The sequence below is a fragment of the Pongo abelii genome, chromosome 9 (assembly GCF_028885655.2).
Source record: "Pongo abelii isolate AG06213 chromosome 9, NHGRI_mPonAbe1-v2.0_pri, whole genome shotgun sequence".
In the NCBI taxonomy this organism is placed as follows: domain Eukaryota; kingdom Metazoa; phylum Chordata; class Mammalia; order Primates; family Hominidae; genus Pongo; species Pongo abelii.
In genome coordinates, this window is record NC_071994.2 from 10,400,645 (window position 1) to 10,415,642 (window position 14,998).

The 14,998-nt window shown below is 57.6% G+C and overlaps 2 protein-coding genes across 2 annotated transcripts; both read right to left on the reverse strand.

The window, feature by feature from the left end:
- Positions 1-107: 107 nt before the first annotated feature.
- Positions 108-5,117, reverse strand: CATSPERZ (catsper channel auxiliary subunit zeta). The gene is made up of 5 exons (XM_009246192.4): positions 4,385-5,117; positions 3,828-4,158; positions 1,303-1,382; positions 1,036-1,102; positions 108-333 (listed from the first exon to the last, which is right to left on the reverse strand). The coding sequence occupies exons 1-5, from the start codon at positions 4,403-4,405 to the stop codon at positions 230-232; spliced, it is 603 nt and encodes a 200-aa protein (XP_009244467.1). The 5' UTR covers positions 4,406-5,117; the 3' UTR covers positions 108-229.
- Positions 4,783-12,050, reverse strand: KCNK4 (potassium two pore domain channel subfamily K member 4). The gene is made up of 6 exons (XM_009246193.3): positions 11,609-12,050; positions 7,820-7,943; positions 7,542-7,702; positions 7,168-7,354; positions 6,573-6,712; positions 4,783-5,467 (listed from the first exon to the last, which is right to left on the reverse strand). The coding sequence occupies exons 1-6, from the start codon at positions 11,795-11,797 to the stop codon at positions 5,087-5,089; spliced, it is 1,182 nt and encodes a 393-aa protein (XP_009244468.1). The 5' UTR covers positions 11,798-12,050; the 3' UTR covers positions 4,783-5,086.
- Positions 12,051-14,998: the final 2,948 nt, after the last annotated feature.

A 14,998-nucleotide genomic window follows, 5' to 3' on the forward strand; every position in this document is an offset into this window, starting at 1 on the left:
AACGGAGAAAGCTCAAGGTCACTGCGGTGACCGAATGAAGGTCACGGGGAAGGGCGGGGCCACGTGCGTCCGCCTCACGCGGGCTGTCATGCACTGACTCACAGACCATGCATCGACTCTTTTATTTCTTTAGGACTCAAATTCCACTCGGATGGGGTCGGGCTTGGGTCTGGGGACCGGGCAGGCGCGGGGCTGGTTCGGGTCGCTGCTCGAGCCCAAGGTGGCGTTTTTAATTCACGTACAGCCTCTTGCTCCGGCGCTTCTTGAGCCCCTCGATGTATCGCTGCAGCTCCTTAGTCAGGAAGTGGTCCCTGCCGATCCCTAACTGGTAGCCTAGGAGGAGGGCAGAGCTCGGCTCAGGGCAGTGAGCAACCGAAAGGTCTCCCCACCAGCGGGCGCCGCATGTGTGATTCGAGGAACCGCAGATGATTCGAGGTAGCAGCAGCGCAGGGCGCTCAGGTCTGTGTTAGCCTGCGGAACTTTGCATCTCTAAGGGTGCTGAGTGTTAAGGTGGAGGATGGATGAGGTCAAGGCTAGGGAAGACGTTGCAGGCCTGAACTAGGGCGGTGGTAGCAGAGCAGTTTGCCCACCTTCTGGACCAGCCACCCACTCTAAGCCATCAGCTGGCCCTTTATCACCGCTGGGCTTTCCTACCCCAGCAGCAAAAGTTCACCCACATAATCCACTGTCCAAAGGCTCCTCACAACTCCCCAACCAGAGGGAGTCGAGGCCACACCAAGGCGGTCATCCCACTGTGCAGGTGGAGAAACAGCCACAGAAAAGCCTCCTTCAGCTGGAGAGGGGCTGCACTCAGCCTGGAGTCAGGCCTCTGCCCATCACCACATGTTCCCCACTGGGTCTTTCTGTGCCCATTCCCTCAGCTTTTAACTTTTATGGGGCCCTTGGAATACTTGTGAGTGCCAACGGCATCTGACAAGACATAAGACACCCTGAAATCCCATCCCCCGGGCCCCAGCCCTGCAAAATCCACCAGAATCTGTCGTGGGAGTTCTTGGGGGTTGGTGGGGAGCTCACTCCGGAGGGCTTTGGTGAGGATTTCCAGAGCTTCATTCTCCATGAGTTCCATCAGGGGCAGTGGCAGCTGGAGAAGCAGCAAGAGGCTTAGGCGTCCAGGGACTTCATCTCTGCCCACAGCTGAAATGCCCCCACCTCCCTGTGGCCCCCACCCTGCCTGCCCGCCCCTCCACCCTGCCAACCACCCCCAACTTTCATATCCTATCAACCCCCAATTTGCCTATCCCCTGCCTCACTGAAACTCCCAGTCTCCCCAGCCCCTCCAACCCTGCTCTGCTGCTCTGCCCAGTAGGCTTGATGGGGCATGTGCTTCACAATATTGAGCGATGACATTGAGGAAGACTTTTCTGGGAGAAGAGAAAAAAGGGTTAGTCATCTGCAGACTCCTGGGCCTTCCCTGGAGCAGAGGAGATGGGTAGGCACCTTGTGAGAGGGAATGGCCTTCAGAGACCAGCTCCTGGTGCAGCCTTGGGGTCAGCATGGGACAGAGGTTACAACCCTGAGCTTTAGAGCCCCACCCACCTGGTTCCAGTTCTGACTGCCCCACAGTGTGACACTTAGGACCAGTGACTGACACTCTCTGACCCTCAAGTTCTTCATCAGTAAAATGGGGTAATAAGAACAGCTCTTGGCCGGGCACAGTGGCTCATGCCTGTAATCCTAGCACTTTGGGAGGCCGAGGTGGGCAGATCACAAGGTCAGGAGTTCGAGACCAACCTGGCCAACATGGTGAAACCCCCATCTCTACTAAAAATACAAAAATTAGCCGGGCATGCTGGCAAGTGCCTGTAATCCCAGCTACTCGGGAGGCTGAGGCAGGAGAATCACTTGAACCAGGGAGGCGGAGGTTGCAGTGAGCCGAGATTGTGCACCTGTACAAAGACGTGAGACTCTGTCTCAAAAAAAAACTAAAAAAAAAAAAAAAAAAAAAGAACAGCTCTTGGCTCTTGGCCAAGCGGTGGCTCACGCCTGTAATCCCAGCACTTTGGGAGGCCAAGGTGGGCAGATCACAAGATCAGGAGTTCAAGACCAGCCTGGCCAATATGGTGAAACGCCGTCTCTACTAAAAATACAAAAATTAGCCAGGCATAGTGGCAGGCACCTGTAATCCCAGCTACTCAGGAGGCTGAGGCAGGAGAATTGCTTGAACCGGGGGGGCGGAAGTTGCAGTGAGCCGAGATCGCGCCATTGCACTCCAGCATGGGCAACGGAGCGAGATTCTGACTCAAAAATAAATAAATAGCCGGGCGCGGTTGGCTCACACCTGTAATCCCAGCACTTTGGGAGGCCGAGGTGGGCGAGGTCAGGAGATTGAGACCATCCTGGCTAACAAGGTAAAACCCCGTCTCTACTAAAAATACAAAAAATTAGCCGGGCGTGCTGGCGGGCGCCTGTAGTCCCAGCTACTCCAGAGGCTGAGGCAGGAGAATGGTGTGAACCCGGGAGGCAGAGCCGGGTTGGCGCCACTGCACTCCAGCTTGGGCGACAGAGCGAGACTCCGTCTCAAAATAAATAAATAAATAATAAATAGCTCTTTATGGAGGTTGTGAAGTTTGAAGGTGACAATCCAGGGGAAGCCCCGTGCCTGGCACACAGCAAGTGCTCAATATGTAACCATTGTTATACTGTTATTGGTTCTGACTCTCTGATGAAGTAGTTTGAGGGGGTGCCAGACAGTGCCCAGCACGTAGTAGGGGCTTAGAAATTGTAACCAGCAACTGACTAATGGAAAGACGTACACCTCCTCAACCAGCGCAAATCATAAGACAAGGAGTTAACTCTTGCAACTGGTGGGATGATTCCATTAAAAACGCAGGTCTCGCCGGGCATAGTGGCTCACACTTGTAATCCCAATACTTTGGGAAGCCGAGGCAGGAGGATCACTTGAGCCCAGGAGTTTGAGAGCAGCCGGGGCAACATGTCGAAATTTTCTCTACAAAAAATAAAAAATTAGCTGAGAAGGGTGGTGCCGGCCTGTCCTCCCAGCTCGGGGTGGTGGGGGTGGCTGAGATTGGAGGGTACCTTGAGCCTAGGAGTTTGAGGCTGTAGTGAGCTATGATCACAACACTGCACTCCAGCCTGGGCGACAAAGCAGGACGTCGTCTCTAAAAAACAAAGGCCAGGCGCAGTGACTCAAGCCTGTAGTTCCAGCACTTTGGGAGGCCGAGGCCGGCGGATCACTTGAGGTCAGGAGTTCGAGACCAGCCTGGCCAACATGGTGAAACTCCGTCTCTACTAAAAATACAAAAATTAGCCGCACGTGGTGGCGCGCGCCTGTAATCCCAGCTACTCGGGAGGCGGAGGTTGCAGCGAGCAGAGATCGTGCCATTGCACCCCAGTCTGGGCGACACAGCGAGACTCCGTCTCAAAAAAAAAAAAAAAGTGGGAGGCGGGAGGATCACTTGAACTGCAGTGAGCTATAATCGCACCACTGCACTCCATCCAGCCTGGGCGACAGAGTGAGATCCTGTCTCAAAAACAAAACAAAACAAAACGAAACAAAAAACCCCCGCAGGTCCTACCACGGGGTCTTTGCGCAATTTATTTGGTGCGTCCTTCCCCGGACTCTGCGCGCCACGACCGAAAGGCCTGTTACAACGCCTGCCCGGGAGGGGGCGCTCCAAGAATGCCTGGCGGATTTAAAGGGGGAAATACTGGCGCGGGCGCCTCTCCCAGGGAATCCTGGACACTTGGATCCCATCAGTTTCCCCCCATTTTACAGCTCCAGAAATTGAGTCCCTGGCCAGCTTATTGCCCTGCGGGCGCCCACGGCCTGACGAGGCCACACTGACCGGCCTCGATCTGGGATGCAGTGTCCTTCTCCCCCAGATTGATTTCCATGGAGCTGCCGCGGTGCAACTCCAGCTCCACCAGCGCGTGCTCGTCCAGTTCCTCCGGCTTGTGGCTGGCCTTGTACCCCTCGTCCAACGAACCGCGCCCCGGGCTGTGCCACCCGCGGGTCTTGCTAATGTTGCGGCCCTCCTCGTCGAAGCCCTCGCAGACCTCGGACAGCGGCATGTTCAGCTGTGCCTGGGACAGCGTGGTCGTGGTCCACAGGTCCCGAGTGTCGTTGTGCACGCTCTCCTTGTCCGAGCCTTGGCGGTCGGAAGACTTGAGCGACACCTGTGGGCCACATACAAGGAGGGAGCCAAGAGTCGCGGATGGCTGGAGCGGGAAGGAAGAGAGGGCTGGGGAACTGAGCCGGGCCCGGTTGGGGATCCCGTAGAACGTGGGGTTGGGTGGGGGCTGCGGGCAGCCAAGGCTGAGTAAGAAATAGCGCCAGGGGCCCGAATCGGACCAAGGGTGGGTTGGGAGCGGACAGGGTAACGGGCCCGGGAAGAGGTCTTACTTTCGAAGGCTTTTCCTCCATGGTTCTGCCCCAACGGACCCAGACGCCACAGGCCTCGAGACGAGAAGGGGGTCAACGCTCCAGGAAGGGAGCGGGGCAGGGTCTCTCGCGCTGGGAGAGTTCAAACGACAGCCCTCCACGCGAGATGCCATTCTCTCCCCTGCCTCTCCCTTCCCGCACCCCACCCGCCAATGTGTGTGCGGAGGCTGGAGACGTGCAGCCCATCCCGGCTGATCCCCACGCCGGACCCTACCCAGCCTCCTCCAGGCAGAGACGCGGGCCTGAGAGGGCCGAGACTTGACCGACCTGGGTGCCCGGGGACCCTCGGCCTGGGGGTCACGGGAGGCCAGAGGTGCCCCCACGGTGGCCCGAGGAAAGCACTTCCACACCCACTCGCGTCCGGGAGCGTCACGCCCGCAGCGGTGCAGACCGTTTTCATTTATTGATGCAGGCTTTGAGGCACAGTCGTGAGGTGCTGTGAGGGATACGCCCGCCCGGGGCAGCGACACAGAAAGCCTTGGGGGGTCTGGAGATGAATGGAAGTGAGGGAAGGGCCGGGGCCGGGGAGGCGGCGGAGAGGCAACTGTAGCCTCCTCCCCAGACTTCAGTCTCGTGGAAAGAGGGCTCTTTGGTCAAACAAGCCAGGCATGCCGGGGAGAGCAGAAACGAAGCCCTTGAGAGGCCCGGCCAGGGATCCTGCCCCTACACCGGCACGCTTTTGTCTCGGGGACGCCCGGGGCCGCGGGGCCGCACGGGCTTCCTGGGGGGATTGGGGCGGCGGCGATCTCGCGGCGCGCGGGGCAGCGGGCAGCCGCGCTCGCTCTGCGTATCCGAGGACTCGTCGATGAAGGCCAGGTTCTCGCTGGGATAATCCAGGGCCGAGGCCGTGGGCGGGGAAGGCGGCTGAGCCTTCTCGGGGGGCGAAGGGGATCGGGGCCTGCCCAGCGGCTGCGCTGGACAGGGCGGTGGAAGCAGCAGTGGCTGCTCCTTCTCCGGCGGCGGGGCGGCGGGCCCGGCTCGCTGGGTCACGCGCGCTGTCACCGTGCCAGTCCAGCTGGCAGCCTGCGCCGTGAGGCCGCCCATCTGCACGGAGAGGGAAAGCAGCCCTCGACTAGAGGTCTAGACCACTTCCACGACCTCCCGGGAACCTGCCCCTTCACCAGCAGGGATCAAACCCCAACCCTCTTTTCTGCCTGGTCCTCCAGCCTCAGCCAGCCCCAAGGATGGAAGGGCTCCTCCGCTGGGTGCTCCCAGCAGGGTGGCAAAATACAAATCGCCTGGCTAAATGTGAATTTCAGAGAAACAACAAATAAAATTTTAGTATAAATATATCTCGTGCAATAGTTGGGACATGTTTTGTTTGTTTGTTTGTTTGTTTGTTTGTTTTTGAGACAAGTCTAGCTCTGTCATCCAGGCTGGAGTGCAGTGGTGCGATCTCGGCTCACTGCAACCTCTGCCTCTCCGGTTCAAGCGATTCTCCTGCCTCAGCCTTCCAAGTAGCTTGGATTACAGGCGCCCGCCACCACGTCCAGCTAATTTTTATATTTTTAGTAGAGACAGGGTTTCACTGTGTTGGCCAGGCTGGTCTCGAACTCCTGACCTCGTGATCCACCCGCCTCAGCCTCCCAAAATGCTTGGATTACAAGCGTGAGCCACTGCTCCCCCCCGCCATAATAAAATTTTATTTATTTGAAATTCAAATTTAACTGAGTTTTGTTTTTTTGTTGTTTTTAATGTTTGTTTGTTTGTTTGTTTGAGACCACGGCTTACTCTGTCGCCCAGGCTGGAGTGCAGTGGTGCAATCATGACCCACTGCAGCCTCGACCTCCCCTGGCTCAAGCGATCCTCCCATCTCAGCCTCCCGAGTAGCTGGGACTACAGGCATACACCACCACGCAGGGCTAATTTTTGTGCCTTTTCTAGAGGCGGGGTCTCACCATGTTGCCCGGGCTGGCTTTCTGCATTTTTATTTGCTAAATCCGGCAATCCTACCCATGAGGGAAGAGGTGGTGAAGTTACCCACAAACTTATACCCCTCTGTTCCCTGCGGGGCACACACAGAGGCTCACTCAGCCCCTGCCTCAGGAGCCCACGCCCTGGATAGGAGACAGCCTGATCAACCCTCTGCTAGAGAACAGCACATTTGCACCACAGTGCGCAGGCACAGTGCCAACCCTGGGGCGCCTACCTCTGCCCGAGTGCGGCGGGACACTACTCGCAGCCAGTTCCCGATGGTGGTGAGCACTGAGGCGAAGTAAGCCAGGCCGAGCAGGATCCAGAACCACACCAGCGGCTGATAGGCTGGGGAGTCCTGCCTGGGGTCCGCGCCTGGGATACCACCAGGGAAGGCAGAAAGAATTGGATTGTGGGGCAAGCCTGTGAGCTCTGGTTCAGTGCCCCACTCTCAGGTTCTGGAGAGGACCTGCCCTCCCTAGGGCGATGGGTATGTGCTTGAGTGTGTGAGTGCAGGCAGGAAAATGAGTGGTGTGCATGAGTTGAAAGTGTGCAAGATAAAAGCATGCAAGAAGGGGCACTCCCGTGCAAGAATGTGACACATGCGAGGGGTGCATTTAATATATGTGTGAGCATGCATGAGACTCAAGCATATAAGAATGTGAGTGTGCATAAGGCACTGGCGTGTGTGCAAGGCTGTGATGGTGCATTCCATGATGGATGCAGGGGTTAGAGCAACCACATGGGATTTGGAGGGAAAGGCGGGAGTGCAGAGCCCCGATCAGGAATAAAGTAGATGGGAAAGTGCAGCACAAGAAGGGAGGCCTCACCGGCCACATAGTCGCCGAAGCCCACGGTGGTAAGCGTCACTATGACAAAGTAGATGGCCTCCAGCTTGCTCCAGTCCTCCATATAGCAGAACACGAACGTTGGCGTGAGGACAAAGAGCAGGCAGCCGATCAGCAGGAAAAGCATCGCTGACAGAACTCTTACTAGCTCTGGTGGCACGTGCCACTTCTGCGGGGAGGGGCAGTAGGCAGGACCCAGGAGACACCAACAATCCCCACTCCCATACTCCCCACTCCCACCCCCAGGAGCCTGTGGGAGAGGCTTATGGTCTTTGGGGGCGCGCTTATGTGCCAGGGACATGGGGAAGGGTAGCCGGAGCCCAGCACGAGGGCAGGCAGGGCATGGAGCAGCTCACCAAGAAGATGGCTTCAATGTGACCGATGCCATGGCGCAGGGAGGAGCCCAGCCGGTCCCCAACCCCTGCCAGTAGGATCCCAAACAGCGGAATCCCCACCAGCGCATAAAAGATGCAGAAGAGGCGCCCGGCATCTGTGCGCAGGGCCACATTGCCATAGCCTGGGCAGAGGGGCGATGCAGGAAGTCTAGGGGCCACCTGGGACCCCTCCGTCTCCCTGCACCTTCCCCCATGAGGAAGCTCCTTGCCGCCCCCCACATGCCAATCCCCTCCCCCACCGATGGTGGTGATGATGGTCCCTGAGAAAAAGAAGGCGCTGCCCAGGTCCCAGGCTGAGTGGCTGCTGTTGCTGGTCGAGTTGGTTTCTGGGTCTGCACCCCCTCCCAGGGCATCAGCCACCTCCTGCAGGATAAGGCGCAGAAGGAGGAGCTTCAGTTCTTCCCTCCTGTCTAGGGCAACTCGTGGCCCCTCCAGTCTCTAGGGTGACTCCCTCCCTGCTCCTCCCTGTTCTCCCCTTCCCTCTGGTCTCCCAGGAGGCAGTCTCTTACAGCAGAAGATGCAAACTGTGTCCAGTCTACCTTCAGGCAAGTTTGTTTGACTTCTACAATGTTTGAGAAACATTTTCGGTATCTGGCCCCTAACTTCAGACAACAAATTTCCACTTTTACCATAGTCAGGAGCACAGACCCTGGGACCAGACTGCCTGGGTTCAAATGTTGGTGCTATGGGACCTTGGGCAAGTTAACTCTCTGGCCTCAGCTTCTGCATGTCTCAAGTGGGGATGATAGTGACAGCATCTGCCTCCCAGATTTTTTTGTGAACTTGCTACAAAGTAAGCACTGACTGTTAAGTAAGTTCCCAAGCAGTGACCACACCCTGTGCTTCTAGCTTTCCAACCCCACCACTACCATTGCACCTATGGAAGCTGAATTTGAGTCCCTTTCCTTAGAAAATCTGAAGAAAGCTAGGGACTTTCTCTCCAGGAAGGTTTATATGCCACAAAATTTTGCTTCCAATTTTTAGGAGGTTTATATGCACACACAAAAACACACACATCCCACCCCTGCCGAAGCCCAAGCCAAACCCTGTGCTGCGGTGTAAATAATATTGATTGAGCACCTCTCAGTAAGTATTATTATTATTTTAAGGCTAGTCAAGTGAAGCAGTGGGAGTGGAGAAGGGACCAAGAAATCTGTAACTGGTTGTGATCAATTAGTTGTAAACACTACTGTACTCGGACCAGCCAATACATATTATTAAATGAATGTAATGTCCCTATTTGGATGTCTCCCCCTCTCGCCAGCATGCAGGTCCCATGGGCAGGGACTATTTTGAGAGTGCTTGTCCTAGGTGAGAGGAAGTCAGAGAGACTCTTCCCCAAGCAGCAGTGCCAAGGTACCAGAATGCTGTCTGTGGGGCGTATCATAAAGCACCTGTTCGCCCCGCCCCCTGATTGCAGTCCTCATTAGCAAGACTTAGTCCAAACTCATCTTCCTAAAGTGGCTGCTCAACACCCTGCATGGCTCCCCACTCCTTGCAGACCTAAACGCCCTAGATCAGCATTCAAGTCCTTTTTTCAAACTTCCCCTAGTCTTCTCCCTGGGACTCCAATTTGGCACCCCATGTTACAGCAACCTTCCCCCCAGATTTTCTGAGATGATTCCATTTCCTGTAATAATTGTTAATAAAAGCAAGAAGCGAAATAGCTAATTAAAAGTGATTTAATGTGTATTTTGCAACACTTTTCCAATAAATTCACGACTTCAGGGAAAAATCCTTTGTCATCCTGTGTGTTCTAATTTTTGCTTCAAATGACTAGGCATCTGCTAACTCCAGGTTCTGCAAAATGCTCCGGAACTTTCCAGCTTCCACGCCTTTGCCCATGCTGTCTCTCCACATGGGCGTCTCTTGCCCCTCGTCTCTACTCTCTACCCCTCTCGCCTGGTGTATTTCAATCAGCAGGTCATCCCTTAGGCCCCTGCCATCTCCGTCCTTCTCCCCAGCCCCTAGCTCAAGGTCTAGCACAATTGGTGCTTAACAGAAAGAGGGAAACTTCCTTTCCACTGAATCCTACAGTGATCTGTCTGACCATGGATCTCTCCCCTCACCTAGATGTGACACCCTCCAAGGCAGACCCTGTGCCTGATCCACCCCAATATCCCCTTGGCATATAACACTACAGCACCTAGCACACAGTAGGTGCACAATTGCTGCACAACTAATTCAGGGAGTGAATCCTACCGTGGAAGAGAAATAAAGCGGCTGTCACCCACCCTTCCAGGTCCTGCCTCTCCTTTTCTTCCTTTTTCTTATCCAGGAAAAAAGCAATTCCATTGTGAAGACAAACTAGGTCAGATTCCCTCCCTCCTTCCCTCCCTCCCTCTGTCCTGTGGTCTGGCAAGACACATTCTTCCCACGCCTCTCTGAGCCTCCACTGGCATTCTGGAAGTGTCAGAGACGATGTTGGGTGGTCTGTGTCCTGACCCCACCCCACACTCATCTCTGCCCTGAGTCCTGCTGCCTTGAGAATCCGCTGGAACGCTGAGGCCTCCGTGCCAATGGCCCCTCCCTCCACAAAGAACAGGCAGGGAACAAAGGGTACTCTTCAATTTCAAATAATAGACATTAATTTATTAAAGCGAAATCTTAATTTTTTTGTATGACTGTGACTCTGAAATCAGAAAAAGTAACAGAGGTGCCTGCCTGACTGTACCCCAGAAGGCTGCAGCCCAACACTTTCTTTTTCTTTTTTTTTTTTTTTGAGACCGATCATCCAGGCTGGGCTGGAGTGCAGTGGTGTGATCTTGACTCACTGCAATCTCTGCCTCCTGGGTTCAAGCAAGCGATTCTCCTGCCTCAGCCTCCCGAGTAGCTGGGACTACAGGCATGCACCACCACACCTGGCTAATTTTTGTATTTTTAGTAGAGATGGGGTTTCGCCATGTTGGCCAGGCTGGTCTTGAACTCCTGACCTCAGGTGATCCACCCACCTCAGCCTCCCAAAGTGCTAGGATTGCAGGCATGAGGCACTGTGCCCGGCCAACACTCTCTTGAGTCTATGGTTGGAGTCTGACCAGAAGTGCCTCAGGGAACCCTGACACACCCCCCTTCTCCCCACATGGTAAGCATGCATGCTAGGGGGAAGGGGCACCTGACCTGGCATTCCCGGTGGCATGGATCCTGGAACCCTCCCAAATCACCTGCACATGTTCATATGCACACTTTTTCAGGGGGAGGGGGTGTGTTCACCATGTTCTTGGGCTTTTCTAAGGCACATGACTCCAAGAAAAGTATGGGAACCGGTGTAGGTAGGGTTGCCAGATTTAGCAAACAAAAATATTGCTTGGGATGGACTTGTATTAAAAAGGCATTTGTGGGCCAGGCGTGGTGGCTCATGTCTGCAATCCCAGCACTTTGGGAGGCCGAGGCGGGTGGATCACTTGAGGTCAGGAGTTTGAGACCAGCCTGGCCAACATGGTGAAATCCCGTCTCTACTAAAAACACAAAAATTAGCCGGGCGTGGTGATGAATCCCTGTAATCCCAGCTGCTTGGGAGGCTGAGGCAGGAGAATCGCTTGAATCTGGGAGGTGGAGGTTGCTGTGAGCTGAGATCACACCACTGCACTCCAAACTGGGCCACACAGGGAGACTCCGTCTCAAAAAAAAAAGGCATTTGCGGTTTAACTGTAATTCATGTTTAAATGAGAGTCTTGGATTTTGTGTGGCAATCTAGACCAGTGAGACCTGTGCAAATGTAACACAGCCCATGCGCATGGCCATTCATTCATTCATTCATTTCCCCCTCATCCCACCACCATCACACCCTGAAGGAGACATTATAGGTGCACAGTCCTGTGCCAGGCTCTCCAGGGAAAACAAATGACCCCACAGTTGCCCTATTGAAAACGCAGAGACCTGGACCCCAGCCTCTGTCCCACAGCCTCCCGCTGCACCCCGTCCTCAGGGATACTGATCTGAAAGCAGCACTGGCACAGGGCCTCACTGGCACACAGCTAGTGCCAGGGGTGATGGGTGACAGCTGAAGGGGCTGCGGCCCACCCACGCACCTTGATGAGGAGGCCCAGCTCCTGGTCGCTCACACACGGATGGGCCCTCAGGAACTTCTCTCGGACCTCCCCCAGCTCCCTCTGGGCCTGCTGCTCGTGGGGCTGCTCCAGGGCCCGGAACACCAGGGCACCAGACACCAAGTAAAGCAAGACCAGCGCCAGCAGGGCCAGGAGCGTGGTGCTGCGCATGGCGCGCCCAGGCGCTGGGCCAGCTCCACTGCCCGCCTGGAGGGGCCGGGCGGGGGGCTCCTGGGGAGCTGTCGTCACTGCGGGCAAAACCAGGGATGCTGGGGTCACTGAGCTGGCCTGACACCCACACCCTCCTTCTCGATCCCCTACACACCCAAAGATCCATGAAGCCCCCAGCTGCACCGTCCACAGATATCCCTCTGGCTGGACACACCCAGTCCCCCTCCTATCTCCAGCCTTCCCCTTACCTCCGCTGCCCTCAGCCCCTGTCTCGGACTACCGGGTGAGGAAAGAGAGGAGGACACCGAGAAGGGAAAGGAAGGCGAGTGGGAGGCGGAAAGAGAGCCTAAGCCTGCCTAGGGGGAAGCGGGGCGAGCGAGAAAATGTGTGGGACCTGGGGGGGTGCGGGGAGCTGGCCCTAGAGGAGCAGGCTGAGGGGGCTCGGAGGCGTCGGAAGGGAAACCCGGAGGAGAGGCCGGACCGCGCAGGGCGGGGACAGGGGAATGGCGGGTCCCGGCTCGCCCGTTGTGGCTGCGACAGCATCTCCGCGGCTTCTCCGACCCCTCTCGCCTCGCCCTGCTTCCTGGCTAGCCCTCCAGGGTGCCCCCGCGCCCCGCCGGGTTTCGAGGAACCCAGGGGCGAGTCCCGGCCGCCGCACCCAGGCGAGGAGGGGTGCTGGGGACGCCCAGTTCCCGGAAAAAGCGGGGCGGGGGTCCGCAAAGGCCACACCGGGGCTGCAGTCCCCGAGACAGCTGTCAGTCCGGGACAGCCGGCGGCGGCGCCCACGCGCACACACGCCCCGGCACGCGCCGCCACGCGCGGGCACAAAGACCCGCGCGCCCACGCTCCATCCCGAGGCTGCAGCGCCGCGCCGCCCCGCTGCACGCACGCACCCCACCTGCACACTCCGCAGACGCCCCGGCACCCCCGGCCCTCATGGGCGTGCCGGCCGCGCCAGGGCACCCAGAGCCCACGCACACGTGTGCGGACACTAGCGTGCACACGCCAGACCGCAAGGCCACCGCGCAGCGCCCGCAGCTCGCTCCCACCGCCTCCCCCGCGTCCGCACAGCGACGCCTCGGAGCGTGGCGGGCGGCGGGACCGGCGGCCACACCACTCCCGGAGGCGCCCACGCGCGAGAGGTGGGCACCCCGCCCGGCCAGTCGCCCCTGGGGCGCCCCTGCCCCGGAGTCCTCCCTGAGCACCGGAGCCCGCCCCGCACTTACTGTCGGCCCCGCTGCGGCTGTGGCTGAGGCCCGGATTCCAGCACGGCCTCGCCGGTGCCGACTGGGCCGCGGAGGCGGCAGGGGCGGAGCGGGCGGCCGCCGGGGCTGGGACCCCCCTCCCGCCGGCAGAAGCCCCCCTCCTCCCGCGGTTAACCCCTCCGGCGCCGCGCTTCCCTCCGTGCAGCGCCCTCGCCGCCGGCGCCGCCCCAAGCCGTTTACCTGCGGCCGCCCGGCTCCCCACAGCCGGCCAGCCCCGGGAGGTGGGTGGCAGAGGAGCCGGAGAGGGGTTGCAGCTGGGGCCAGCCTTCTAGCCTTGGACCGGAGCCCAGTGTGGCCAGTGGCAGGGCCCCGACCTGGGCATCAGCTGGCCCACCTCTCCGGACAGGCACCACGCTAATCTGGCATCTCCCAGGCCCATTACCGGATCGGGAAGGGCCCGCAACTCTCCGCCCCTGGGGACAGCCTGGCCCTTGGGCTCAGCACTCATGAGGGAGGGGCTCCGCGGAACAAAGGGGTGGGGGAAACCCGGTGGGGCCACCTGGAATTGGCCGACGTGGAGGTTGGGACCCACCTCTGGGGAGCTGCTGCTGGAGCACCTCCTGCCCCCACTCCAGCTTTTGGCCCTCTACCTGCTCCCCGGCTATCCCTCCAGGGTGCTCCCTGCCCCAGCTTTTGGTTCTCACTTCCATGCCCAGAAATCAGCCCCGGAAGGCTGTGGCTGAAGCTGCCTGCAGATCCCAGCATGGCACTGGTGCCAGCATCCGCTCTCCCACTGCCTGAACACCCAGGCCCTGGCCGGTCCTGAACTTGCCCCGCCCTGTTCTCACCCACTTGCAACCTGTGACCTCTCCAAAGACCCTCTGGTTCCTGCTGGGGTCCTCAGCCCTCATGCTGGATGGCTTTCAGCCTGGGCTTTGAGGCTGACCACCCACTACTGGTAGGGAACCTGGACGGGTTACCAAACTCTGGAGTCTCCCTGTTCCCACTTACAGAAAAGGGGTGATTAATCATCACTTCGGGGTGCTGTTCTGGGCATTAAGGAGGTCAGCGTTTAGAAATCCTCAAAACAGAGCCTGGCACACACAATAAAGTGCCCCACAAACGTTAGCAGTTTTCCTTTCAACAAAAAGTGATTGTCCAGCTTCAAGCTGATTCTCTATGAGTCTCAGATGCCCTCTCTGGAGGCCCGTGAGGGCCTGGTGCCCAGGATGATCCCAAGTAAAGGGTTTTGAAGCAGGCCCAGTGATAAGCCAAGGGAACTCTGAAAAGCTGGAACAACCACCTATGTGGGCAGGGGACAGACCCTCCAGCAAAGGACTCCTAACCATCAGAACTGCCAGGGCCATGGGAGCAGAGGGCAGTGACTATGCTACTAAGGACAGTGGAGAAGAGGGCTACCAGGAGGGCATAGCTAGGGGACCACCTGTACATCTGGGCAAACCCACGCCCTGGTAGGAAGATGGGGGCTGCTCAGTCACCGCACCAACTCCCCAGCAAGCCCTGGACTAACTCCTGATTCCTAAAGACCAGGTTGGGGTGGTGATAGGGAAATAGGGCCTCCAGAAAGTCTAATCCATTGGGGTTAAGACTCAGAAGCTGCCAGGCATGGTACCTCATGCCTGTAATCCCAGCACTTTGGGAAGCTGAGGTGGGTGGACTGCTTGAGCCCAGGGGTTCGACACCAGCCTGGGCAACATGGTGAAACCCCACCTCTAAAATAAAAAATTAAAAACTTAGTCAGGAATGGTGGCATGTGCCTGTAGTCCCAGCTACTCGGGAGGCTGAGGCAGGAGGATCGCTTGAGCCTGGTAGGTTGAGGCTGCAGTGGGCCATGATCGTGCCACTGCACTCCAGTGTGAGTGACAGAGTGAGACCCTGCTTCAAAAAACAAAACAAAAAAACCTCAATGGCCACATACTCAGTAATGTGGGGCTGTGGGGCTCAGCAGAGGCACCATGTCCCTTGACCAGGAGAC